At 39.6% G+C, this 13,233-nt stretch overlaps 2 protein-coding genes across 2 annotated transcripts; one reads left to right on the forward strand and one right to left on the reverse strand.

The window, feature by feature from the left end:
* Positions 1 to 658: 658 nt before the first annotated feature.
* LOC145498280 (uncharacterized) lies at positions 659 to 2,040 on the forward strand. Its single transcript, XM_081478183.1, has one exon. It carries the CDS (start codon positions 659 to 661, stop codon positions 1,844 to 1,846), a length of 1,188 nt encoding a protein of 395 aa, XP_081334309.1. The 3' UTR covers positions 1,847 to 2,040.
* A 4,600-nt stretch (positions 2,041 to 6,640) lies between these two features.
* Positions 6,641 to 12,331, reverse strand: LOC145497184 (uncharacterized). The gene is made up of 2 exons (XM_081476995.1): positions 11,833 to 12,331; positions 6,641 to 7,222 (listed from the first exon to the last, which is right to left on the reverse strand). The coding sequence occupies exons 1-2, from the start codon at positions 11,959 to 11,961 to the stop codon at positions 6,755 to 6,757; spliced, it is 597 nt and encodes a 198-aa protein (XP_081333121.1). The 5' UTR covers positions 11,962 to 12,331; the 3' UTR covers positions 6,641 to 6,754.
* Between the last annotated feature and the right edge of the window lie 902 nt (positions 12,332 to 13,233).

Here is a 13,233-nt window from a genome sequence, read left to right on the forward strand (position 1 = left end):
AAGGAAAGAAGAGAGGTTTTCAAGCTGAATAAGCAAGCTATGTGTAAAAAAGCTTAATACAGTCGAACTTTCCGTAAGCGCTTACGGGAGGTGGTCGCGTACGAGCGCTTAGACCATATTGGGTCCATATTTTGCCTCATTAGCATATGGTAACTGCAGAGACTTAACCCATGATTAAATGTCATATTCATGCGAGAAGTCAATTTTGACTCAGAGATAATCCGGTACTTCCCATTGAGAAATTTCCGTTTCTTGCACTACTCAAAATAATTTTATAACATTAAAGCGCAGTACTGTGGCCTCGACTTCGACCCGACTACTCAACCAGCTCCTTTTTCCGTTGCCATTCATACGGATATTATATTCTTATGTGTCCTAAGCCCTTTCCGTTGTTTTTGTGCAGCAGTTGACAAGTTATATGCCGACTGTACAGATGGCGCCGAATTTTAATAAAATGACGTTAGGAAACCCTAGCCTCGCATTGATGTCAGAAATTCATTTATATTATTGAAGGCATAGGCGCGAGGTTCAGGTTTTCCAGTGTATATAGTTATTCAAAATATTTAGAATCAGTTTATTTCAAATTTTAAATGAAGCTAGCGGTAAAAATCTTAACGAAGGTATGTTTGCTTGACTAGATTCCTTCCTGGATTCAACGATGGCAGAAAAACAGCTTAAAGACGCAAGTAATACTAGACTTCCAATAAATGAAAAGGGACGGTTTCCAAATTTCCAACAGTTCCTGCAGCATACATTAAGTTGTGTAAATGCAGAATGTTTACTCCCACATTGCGTGAACATGAAGCTGGCGTTGAAACACTCCCAGGGATGCAAAAGGGAAAACTGCTCTGTGTGTCAACAAATGAAGTCTCTGGCTTCAAAACACTCTGAGTCCTGCATGGACCTCTACTGTTGCCTACCGTTCTGCATGGAGGAAAAAGTCAGAAATTTCGTACATTCTCAATTTGGTCTGATTGACGATTGTTTAGAAGCTGCACCCCAAGGTCCGAGGAGAGAAGCATTCAGCGAAGATAAAAAGAGCATTGGCAACCGCAGTGGCTCGTCCAACTCCCCTGAAATGGAGGAGGCTACCACACCTCACATCACAGAGCAGTGTTCATCTTTAAACCTAAGGAGCAGCAAAGGAGAAGGATCGACGCCAAATCAGAACACATCCACGCAAGAATTCTCCTTGTCGTCGCTTTACAGGACGAACAGTTATCCATCAGTGAATTTGAAGAGGATGAGTCGTTCAGCTTCTCTGAACATGCCCTCCACGTTTGCAAAGTCTGCCCGCCTTAATTCGGAACACCGTAGATGTGAATCACTCTTAAACGAAAACGTTGCTATGGATACTTCACAATGGAAACCCATTCCTGCTTCTCGCCAGAACCCGATGAGACCAAGAGCTCAGACAATGCCCAATCCATTATTCGCTGTAAAAGGAAGCTTGCCGAAAAATACAGCAACAAAAACGCAAAGTTTGGAAGAGCTTTCAGCTTCTTCTAAATTACAAAGCGAAGACGCAGTAGACCACCGAGCCAGTCAAAGAACTGACATAAAAGTTCAGAAGACGTCAGATCTGTTAGATATAGCGTGTTCTTCTTCTGGAGGAAAAGCTTCCCACATTACACGAAGCGAGGAAGACATCCGTTTCAACACTAACATGACAGAGGGCTCCCGAACTATGTTGAAAGCGCGCCTTGTTCACACATTATATAATCTCCTACATCTGATAATGCAGAAAATGGAAAGAAAAGAGGAAATTTTGATATGCATTAACTCATTAAGAAACGCTTTGCACCAGATAAATACTCTATCGCATGACGGAGGCTGTACAACCTGAAAAGCAGGACTGGATGAGGACACTTTTTAAACCTAATTTGCAAACAATATTTGTTTCCTAAACGGCCATACGTTAAATAATTTTTTTTTTTTTACCTTTGCTAACTTATATCCTGTATTGAAATGCCAGACCACCAAAAGCCTAAAGAATCAATGAAATGATAACGAGAAAATGACCTGTATGCTACCTGTACGGAGCATGCGCTAAAAGCCGTTCCTTTCTGATAATATTGGGCTGATTTAGCAAGAGAACGGGAACGTCACTTGACGACGGCGCGCGCAGTACAAATACCCAAATATGGTCAGATGACGACTGCAGGGCGCGCGGAATAACCTAGATTCTGTTCTAATTTGACCATATTTGGGTATTTGTACTGCGCGCGCCGTCGTTAAGTGACGTTCCCGTTCTCTTGCTAAATCAGCCTATTTGTTAGAATCACGGGCCGTGCCAAATGGGAGCTGTTGACGTGATGATGCGCGAGCAAAGAGAACTTACATTTTGGTAATCGAAATAAACGCGTAATTTCCTGTCCTCAGGTGCTCTTCCGTGATTATTTATTGATTTATTTTTTCAATAGTTAACACTTCAGTATTTCACAGTTAACATTTTGATCGGCTGAGCTAACAAATAGATTATGAGCTCGATAATTCTATCGCGTAACACTTTGCTAATGTGCAGCCGGTGCCAACTATCGGAAATCAAGAAAGAATAATCTGATTGTTTTAGTTGAAAGAACTGAACCTCGACTAGTAAATTATCTAAATCCTCTTCACAGGCACTTCGAAAACGCAAAGAATTAGAGGCCGCTATTTTGGTCGAAACTGATCAAACCAAACCTGAGTGCATGAAAAAGACTTACACCTTTAACCATTTTGCGCACTTCAAACCTTTCACGACACACGCAGCAAGACGTACTGTGCGACGTTTTTTTCTCACTACTCTTCCAAAAATTGCCAGCGGACCTAATTGAAAACGGTCAAGTCTTCCCATTTCTCGTGTGCCGATGATCATTCCGAAGACAATAGAGAAAGTGAAAAAATGTATATACAGAAATTTGGAAATCAAGAAGCTAGGGATCGAAGCTTTAAAAAAGTATCAAGCAGTTCTCTGACCGGGGAATATCTTATAATTTACTTGGTTTTTCATAAACAGAAACAGAAATAATAAATTTTCGATCGAAAACAAGCAAAGTAACGAAATTAAGAATTTTAGTTCTAAATTGTTTATTTTACCACAATTGCTACTAATCTCGCAATCTGATTGGCTAATTTGCCGTTGTCGATAAGAGTCCAGACAACGCTGCTCGCGTCAATGTGCCACGCTCTTGTTCACGCTCTTAAAAAAAATACTTTTCTTTGACGTTGATATTGTGGTAAAAAACAAATCGGATGTGGTTTAACGTTGTCTGTACTCTTATCGACAACGATATGCGTCATCACAGTGGTCAAACTTTGTTGTGGACTCACTCGGTTGTGCCTAGTGAGTCCACAACATTTTGACCAAAGTGATGACGCATATCGTTGTCGATAAGAGTACAGACAACGCTAAACCACCCTCTATTTGCTAATTGTGTACACGCTATGTAAGATAAACATTGCTTGAATTTAAAAATCGCGTTCATGATGGTAGCCTAGCCGTCCATGTTCTAGTTTCATTGCTTTAGTTTAAGGGCCCACTAACCGATCTTTTCGAGCCGTTGCTAAGGAAAATTTACTCTCATATAACCTCATCATTTTTAGTTAGTTCAGAGTTATTTCATGTGTTTTAACTTTTTCATGATCAGTAGTACCAGTGATGACGTCATCAGGCGACGCCCTTGGCCATGTGACTAATACTGAAAAAATGCAAAGGCTCCCAGGCAAATTACTTTATCGGGATTTTTTTCATTGAGTTAATATTTTTATTTAAATCCTCATTACGCTATGCATAGATTTTGTTTCATTTCTAAAAGGTCAGATTTTGAGAGAATTTCAAAATATTGAAAAATTCGTAATTTTCTGGAAAAAGCGTGATTTCGAAAAAGGAATGCATAGCTATGTTCCCAACGTTGGTTTGAATCGAAATTCGTCGAAAAAGGCTGGATTCAATATAAAACCGCGTTTCCTTCACCATTTAAAGAAACCGGAAGTGCGCCCGATATATATTGGAAGTTACCCTATCAGCGCACTTCGGTAAGATGAAACAAAGCAACATGGAGTTAGTTTTTCTCTTTCTATTGCTCTTCTTTTTCTGTCTTTCTCTTATTTTGCCTTTGCTTGTACATTTTTTACTTTGCATTTTGTGAAACACAAAGAAAAACATCTTAAATGTAAGCGAATTTGCAAGTTCTTGAGTTGTTTTTATTTTTCGCACTCAGGCTGACGTAATTAACCGGAAGTGAAATTTCACCTCCTTAGCAACGCGCGCGAGCGCGCGCATGAATCGGTTAATGGGCCCTTAATTTTTTAAGTCTATTTCAAGTTTGTGAAGAATACAAAAGCAAAAACCGACACAACGTAGGATGATTTTTTGAAGGTGTACTATATTTCGGCTGGCCAAACCAGCCTTCTTCAGGTACAACGGAAAATTTTACATTTTATAGTCAAGTTTGTGCAATTTTTAAAATAACAAACCGCCTTAAAGTCTTAAAAAGTAAAGCCTGGTTCTCATATGCCGCCGACCTACCTGCGACGTAGTCGCCGGTTGCATGCAAGTGACAACGTTGTCCAGCGATAAGCCTAGTGGGTCCCGGCGCATCTGCCATGGATCGCCGACGTACTCAAATTGGCGCGAAATGCAAATCGAATTGGCGCAATTTTCAACCATTCTATCTGTAAAGTAAGGAATTGTGGGAAAAATCGCATTGCAACGCCATACATCGCGTCTGGAGATGGTCCAGATGATGTTCACATAAAATATCTTCATCGCCGACAATCGCCGGCTTGCCTGCGAAGTTGAACTCAGCTCAACTTCGCATACAAGCCTGCGGTCAATGCCTGGGACAGATTATGATTCGGTGATAAATGTTCACATATGCCGTAACAGTGTTCTAGGTATGTCGGCGGCATATGAGAACCAGGCGTATTTGGCAGTGCCATGTATGATATCTCAGCCAATCCTATTGCAGCATTTGCATTAGTCTACGAGTAGAATTCTACTAAAACTCGATCTGAAAAGCACTGTTTCCCCACTGTTCACTGTTTCCTGTTTTCTCCATCTCTCTGTTCCCTAGCTATTCACACGACATGATGACAGTAAGTAAAGTAAGTAAGTAGTTTATTTTACCAGGGTAACCCATTCAGCACGAAGCTAGTATCCATCCAATCTTAAAAAGCTACAAAAAAACAACAACAACAACAACAAAACAGAATATTTTGAGAAAGAATAATGAAATCAAAAATGCAAGAAGAAAAAAGAGGAAATAAAAAAATAAAAGAAATAAATATTTCGGACAGTCAGTCACAAGACGCTCCGATAGAGCTTGCTTCTGTCATGATTGTATCTGTCACTTTGCGAACGCGAAGAAACGGCGCAAAAGCAGGTTGAGTTGACTGAGCTCCAGCTGGGTTCCTGGATTAAATGAGGTCTAGATCAACGTCGATTAAAGTTTTTCGACTCAATCCTAGCACTGATCAAGCAAGAGCAGAAAAAAAATGAATAAAATATCTCGGCGAGAGACCTTAGATCATGGTCTCTTGATTTCGGGAGGTACTTTTCTTTCTAATGTGAAAAAAGGTATGGTCTGCGTAAGAACTAAGAGGCCCATTAAGCCGGAGCTGATCTCGGTTACGGTCCATTGCAGGGTTACTCCCAGCATTAAATTCGCCGGTAACCAATTTATACACCTGGGTGAAGAGAGGCACTCTGAAAGTAAGATGTATTGCCCAGTGCTCGAACCCAGACAGCTCGATCCAGAGACGAGCGCGCTAACCATGAGGCCACCGTGAACCCATCGCATAAAACTGTAATAATTAACTTGAAAACGCGTCAAACAGTGAAGAAAAAGGTTCAAGGTAATGTTTAAGAGGCAATAATTTGATTGGCTAATTTGAGCGAGTCTATACCAAAGATTTACACTGACACAGCAAGATTTGACCATTGATTAACTTTTTATTCAAACCTCTGTGTAAAATATACTTTGTACAAAATGTATCATTACTTGCCCGAACTTTATAAAAATATAAAATTCCCTTCATCAATATAGTATAATTTAATTACATCGTTTTCTGCCTGAATAAATAGGTTCGTAATAAATAGTGTTTTTAAAAAACTTTTCAAATAGACTTAAATCTTTACAAATATGAATAACTTCAAACAAGTGGCCAACTAAAACTGTAGCTCTCTTTTTAACTAACATCGTGTATTTAAAAAAAAAAGGAAGAATTCCTACTTTACTTTGCGTCACATTGTGACTACATAATCCTGGTTGACAACTCTCACTCGGCAATAACGTGCACATCTAACAGTTCACTGAGCAATACTTTTCATATCTAGCACTATTCAACGTGCAATATTTACAACTTAACAAGCTGCCGTGCAATTTGAATATCATTTTCGAATAATTACTCAGTTTGTTTCCTTAATGAAATTTGTCGTGATATTACAAGTTTGTTCATAGATTATTTCGTGGAAACTAGGATTTCCACTTTCAGCTCTCCTGACTCGAAATATAAATTCTCATTACTTATTTATATAATTTTCGGAATTTATGATGTAATGCACCTTTGATCATTGCATGTTAAAAGGCGCAATATAAGTAATTAATTATCATTACTACTTCCCGTCAAACGTTTCTTAAGATCTAGTTCTGAGAATTGCGAGACACTTCAACTGGCATTAGCCTTTTTTGTTGATGGTTTTTTCCACTCTTAATACTTGCATGCGTGGCAGTGTTTTGATATTGTTCGGAGAAGTTGGATTTTGATCGGATTAACTGTTTCCTGTGTAAACATAGGCAATGGTTATTTCTCGTAGTTTCCATCTCCAGATTGTCAGTCCACTCTTTGGATCACATCCATCTCTAGCTAAGACTCTCATTGAGTACCTTATAGCTTTACAGTAGTGTAAACAGCCCGGACAAATGGCCCGTGTCAGGGTTGAGGGAATCTCATTTGGCCTTTTTCTGGTGAATCCCCATTTCCACTGACATGGCGATGCTCCCTGTAGCTCGGACGCTTCACGTGGTTGTCTGACGTCACGTCGCTTCCTTGTAAATGGTTTCATTCGCAGCACTTCTTCGCGTGTCGATTCAACACCCACTAAAGCGTTTTCCATAATAATATAGTTTTTCTCTTTTATACGCTTCAGAGCTTTCTTTGGATGGATTTTTCTACTGCATGAATATGGTATTGGAGAGGACAAAACTGATACGAGGACAGAGGCCAGTAAGTGTAGAATCTGCTCAAGAAAGAAAAATTGAGTTTGGTTAAAATATACAATATATATAATATTTTAGTGGTCAATCGGCTTGTGGTGCCGAAAATCCGCGGGGATCTGATTGTCTTATATACGGTTTTTCTCTATTTAAGGGGGGGGGGGGGGGTTTAACATGAAGTAAAATTTTAGGAAATTTAAAGAGGGATTAAAAGGAAGAAGGACGTTTTGGAACACCACCAGACGATTGAACGCCCCCGTAAAGGTACCCCAGGTTGGTGGACAACTGTTTGGTGCTGAGGTCTACCAATTTTTAACTTCAAATTCTAATTTTAAAACAACATCAAATCTTCAAAATTTCCTATTTCCATAAATTGCACTAATCCTTTGAGAAAAACTATTTATCCCCAAAATATACCCAAAAATCACCAAACAATTTACAAAACAACCCAAAACGTAGATATGTAGGATGAGCAGGATTTTTGATAACTTGATCGAGATATTTGCGTTAAAACCATAATACCAAGCCAAAATACGGCCTTCATGCTAGGTAAAGTCTGCATGCGAGCCAAGTGGCCCATCAGGCCGGAGCTTATCCCGGTTTCCGTAGCATGAAGCGACTAGGAGTATTTCTACTCCCCCCTGGATGGGATGCTAGTCCATCGCAGGGTTACCCCCAGCATTAAGTTCGCCGGTACCCATTTATACACCTGGGTGGAGAGAGGCACTGTGAGAGTAAAGTGTCTTGCCCAAGAACACAACACAATGTCCCTGGCCAGGGCTCGAACCCGGACCGCTCGACCCGGAGACGAGCGGCATGTTAACCCCCACCTTAACAATAAGACCACGATCCAGAATGTTATTATTATCTCCAAACAAATGTATACCACTCACACTTATACCAACTCGTACCTTTTAGGTACGCTTCGGCGGCATATCAGGTGAGTTTGGGCGGCACATTGTTCGTATTTTGGTGATACGTAGTCGAGCCAAAATGCCCATGGCGAGGCCAAACGTGACTGATTTGCGTTGAAGCGTACCTAAAATGTATGTACAAGGTACGAATGGGTATTTACCGTACGGAAATACGGCCAAGTGACCACGATACCGTAACCATGTCAGGTCAGTGTCTTGATATCGCAAGATATCAGGAGAGTAGACCCGGCTTCCGATTGGCTAACTGCGAAAGTTTGGGTACGGTAATAGGGAATATCAGTCGGATATTCCCTAGTTTTATCTGGATCATATTCACTCACGTGATGCATCTAGACCAATCGCGTTCGAGCGAAAATATTTGATGGATTATAATTAACAAATATTCACCGAAGTGGAGGTGAATAGTACTTGCTAATCACCTCGGAGTTAACCTATCGGAGCGCGCAAAAAGCATTATTCACTTGAGTGGTATATACTAATAGCGTGCGTGTTGCTCTTGAAAAGAAACATTGCCCTTGATTTTTTTTTTTTTTTTTTTTTTTTTTAGAAATACCTCCAATGCGGCAATTCTGGGGCAACTGAGTAAGTACTGCCTCTCTGGGTCTGACTGAAAGTCAACTTTGATGTACCAATACTCGGGTTCTTTTAAAATAGCATGGACTTCAATTGAGTGTCGTAAAACCAAACTTTAAAGTAATCTCATCGGCCAAACACAAACAACACAGACAATCCATGCCAGTGAATCAATCAAACTACAAACAAATAAACATGTAGACGGTCCGAAGCGTGGGAGAAACGTGGATTAATCACTACGCTGTTACACCGGAAGCGGTAGATATTGGCAATTTTAAAAATAAATCTGCTGCCGAAAAAATAATCACGAAAGTAGTTGGAAATAATGCGGTAGATTTTGCGATTTTCCCTTCTTTTCTGTTTTGGCCAATATGTATAAATTTCCATATACAGTATGACAAATTGAAGCATCATATTAACGGTTGGGTGATCAGTTTCTTTTCAGTTTTCTCTTAGAATAGGAATAAAGCTAAAATTTCTACTGAAACTTTTTCCGTTTTGCGTAATTTTGGGAACATATTACTTCGCTACGGTTTCTCACTTTTTTCTTCTATTTTCAAGTAGTAGGCGATCATCTAACACTGCCAAGAGAAGTGATTTATGGTTTATTTTAAAACGAGTTTGTTTGTGACAAAAGTATGACGAAGTTAGCGTGACTTATGTATCAAGATGAAGCACTACAGAGAAGTTAACGAAGCGCAGCAAAATATACTTTAAACTACACTTAACTTAATCACTCAAGAAAACCTCTTTTTTTTTCGCCGTGCACAAAATTGGAAAATTAATCAAGTAAATCTGAGAAGAAGTCAAAGAGATAATTATACTTCTCGTACACGTTTCAGTTTTTGATGAGCAAAATATGTAATCACGTTCTGTCTCGTCTAACAAAAAAAAAAGTGTTTGCCTAAGCTGTTGAAAAAGGAGCAGAATTATTTCACCAAAACTGTTTGCGATATCATTTAAGGCGAATATGATTTCCCTCATTTAAAGTGCCACTAACCCCAAAATTTCTTTTCCTTTAATAAAATCTACTAGTTTCCCTGATTACTTCTGCGAAAAAATTATCGCGATTGATAAAATCCCCCGCGTTTCTACAGGCGTTTAAACACGTAATTTCTATGTTCACGACCGCGCAAAGTGGGATCTGGGTCGGGCTACTAGTGACGTCACTTCGGGAACCGGGCTAAAACACTCAAGAGACTTTTGACTGAGCTTTTAGGGCAGTCAAGACATTTTCGGGTTATTTGTGATTCATATTTTATCAAAACTGGACAAGAACTTTAAGTGAAAGAACTGTATCATCTAGCATTACAATTCGGTGTCTAGCTACGATTTGGACGACTGCGAAGTACATATTTTTTTCCATTTCGAAGTGCGTGTCGCCAGTCGAGATCCCCGCGTTGTATAATTATATTTAGGCCGGGATCGACAATTTGCCGGTCCATTTGGGTTATAAAGGTACCAACAATGACTGAAGAGTTAGCCTACAGCTCTTAAAGAGTTATAAAGATGTCAGTGAACACGAAGAGTTGGTAATTTGACTTTACGGAACGTGCAAATTTCGGAGTGTCAAAACACTTACATTCAAATATTAATTTTCCCCGAAATGCAAGTTAAAATGCGATGTTGTCGTACTCCACTCTTGCCTACTTCTCCAGATCAATGATTGAAAATAGTTTTAGCATAAGAGATAAGCAGAGATGTCAGCAAACAATATTCGAAGGTGAGGTAACTTTTCGCTTCGTTATTGTCGACCGACCGTAGTATATGCATATTCAATTACTGTGTACGAACACAAGCTACGCAAATTTGCATATTCCGTACTAGTGAAATCATGGAAAATCCTTCGACAAGATCTTGAAAAGAGGTTCAGTATACTTTCAGTTGAATGAATACATTTCTACTTCACTGTTATTTTGAATGAAATGTCCATTTTACGCACGCTAATAACCTGGGAGTCCTCAACTTATTAGTTTGCGTTTCGGTTGACTGACAAGCGCATTCTTCTTTCAGCACAACAAACTCCGTCGGTAGCTATAGAGTCGAATCTTAATCGATTGTTTCGCTTTCCTCATATATTTATAAATGCCTGATCCATTCTAAGTTTGTAATTTAGATGTATTTCGTTCCTCAAAGACGAAGCTCAAAGAGCAAAACAATTTTGTATTCGGAATGGCCATTGAGTGAACACGGCCAGATTGCAGGCGACCTCCGGCGTGCCTGTGTTTTTACTAAAATCCACATAGCTAGTTCACCAGTTCGAAGCCTCAACAATCTTTTTCGCGTCGTTGTAGAACGTAGGTTTCGTTTATTATTCGTTTAGACAAGTCTCTATTTCAAAACGCGATGCGTTTCATTTACCGTGTAATTTCGTCACCTATAGTTTCGTCTGGGACTCGGAGGATCGTTTGCGCTCGAAATAGTCAGATGGCTCCCAGCTTAGCCCAAATTCCTGCCTTATGCAGTACCTTGACAATTTCAAGCTTTCCACTAGAGATAGAGAAGAATACACAGGCCATGAAAATCTCAAGGTTTTTACAGTAGCGACGAACCCGAGATCGAAGAAATCCTCAATGGCTCCCCGGCTTTAGCTTCGCACAGATCAGCCCACTTCTTTGGTCTTTTTCTCGTTTCTGGTAGAGTTTCATCGAGATAGAGGTATTGAATGAAGAGGAATACTCTATTCTACGCATCCTGTATTGCTACAGCCTCTAAGAACATATCTTCCTTGCATTGTGCAACGATTTTGACACACACTATCGCATGTTCGCATACATTCTTCTCAGAAACAAAATATTGTTATTCCCGAAGTGACGTCAAAAGCCAACTCGTCCCATTCTCCGCTATTCCTCGGTCGTGAACATGGAAAAGGGCAAATTTACAAACTTTAAAAATTCATAGAAAATTAACGAAAATAGCTACAACGATAATTTTTTCGTAGTGGTGATCAAGAGAAAAAGGAAATTTGTATTAGCGAAAAAAAAATTTGGGGGGTTAGTAGCACTTTAACACTAAGTGTTGTCGACAGCCGATACCCGATAAACCCGATTAACACGCGTATTAGTATCTTATGGTTTTGTGTTTCAACCGACCGCTCATTTTCCCGAAAAACCTTAACTGCTTACCGTAATAAGCGCTGTCGGATTCATATCGGCAGCGTGGTGGGTCCAAGAATCCTTATACACTTGATCTAGTGATCTTCTTTGTGTTGTCAGTTCAACTGATTTAAAAACTCTCGATCGATGTTTTGCCATGCTCTTTATAGCAGCGATTTCTTTTCAAGACTGAGGTGTGTCCAACATAAAGGGAATTCCCTTCCATAACTATCTTGAATGCTAAAATAAGATCACATCCGCGAGTGAGTGGGAGAGCTTATCATGTGATGATAACTGTAAACTGGCCAAGTTTCCTCTTCCGCGTGTTGAATTCTACGATGTTCAATTTCGAACTCCTCATCTCACACAAACCGTTGTAGAGATTTTGGTTTAATTACGAAATTCTGGTATGATTTGGAATTAGAGCAGTCCGTCTTATTTTGCTCAATTACTCATTTCGTTTAAGCTTTCGTGTGAGCTTGAAACGGACATGCAACGCCATTGTAATTGTTTACTAAAATGTACATAAATTATTGTCTCGTCGCAAAGCACGGGCTGTCACGCTAGTCACTTTACGCTGTATGAATTACTTTGAGCGCAGTTTCGAAAGTTAAATTCTGCCATATGCTTTCTTAATCTACACATTTAATAGTCACTTCTTAACTTAACTAAATAATATTTACCGGCCTTGACATTAGAAGGCTTTCAAGAGGCCTTATGACACGACTGTTGCATTCAGACAAATTTGCATTTATGGGATACGTCGGGTTCTGTCACGCTAATCCCACTTTTGGTAATGCAAGGGGTTTCTTGCCAAAAGAGCTGACTAGGCAATCTTTTAATAGCTTGCTGCCTTACACTATGTCTGAAACATATGGGAGTTTTCCCGCTGTTGTCATTGAAGCAAACAAAACGCTTCAATGTAACTTTTTTAACTAAGAGAAAAATTCCCATGTCCGGGGAACGTTGAGTGACATCAGCTGTTTGATTGTCAAGTGATGAACTGCCGATATAAAACGGAAAAGAAAGCCATGGTAATTTAACCAGTAAGGTAGAGGGGACAGTTTTAAAGCTCCAGAACACTGAAAATCCGATGAAAGCGTATGTCTCTATAAATACCATACTTTGCCATATATAATATCTTACATTTCATATCTTAAAATAACTTCGTGAAAATATAACATTCCCATATTAGCCTTAAGGGTACGAACTGAGCCAACCTGAATTTTTACTAGAAATTTTCAGTTGCTCGGGACTTTTTGTTTGTGCTTGACGGCGATCGATTGCGTATTTACGGTGACCATAACAAGGTGCATGTGACAGGAAGTAATTTTCGATAGCTCTGGTGGCATGCGGAAGTACACGGAATTGTATATTGCGTTACAGTCCGGCACACCTTCTAGTCAAGGTATTAAACCTTGTTCGCGTGTC

The sequence above is a fragment of the Orbicella franksi genome, chromosome 9, assembly GCF_964199315.1.
Source record: "Orbicella franksi chromosome 9, jaOrbFran1.1, whole genome shotgun sequence".
Classification (NCBI taxonomy): Eukaryota; Metazoa; Cnidaria; class Anthozoa; order Scleractinia; family Merulinidae; genus Orbicella; species Orbicella franksi.

What these genes read in the sequence shown, in the direction of transcription:
- LOC145498280 (XM_081478183.1), top strand. Translation starts at nt 659, where the DNA reads ATGGCAGAAAAACAGCTTAAAGACGCAAGTAATACTAGACTTCCAATA.
- LOC145497184 (XM_081476995.1), bottom strand. Translation starts at nt 11,961, where the DNA reads ATGGCAAAACATCGATCGAGAGTTTTTAAATCAGTTGAACTGACAACA. An exon ending in ATCCGACAGCGCTTATTACG is followed by an intron (nt 7,223 to 11,832) that starts GTAAGCAGTTAA and finishes TTTCTTGAGCAG; the next exon opens with ATTCTACACTTACTGGCCTC.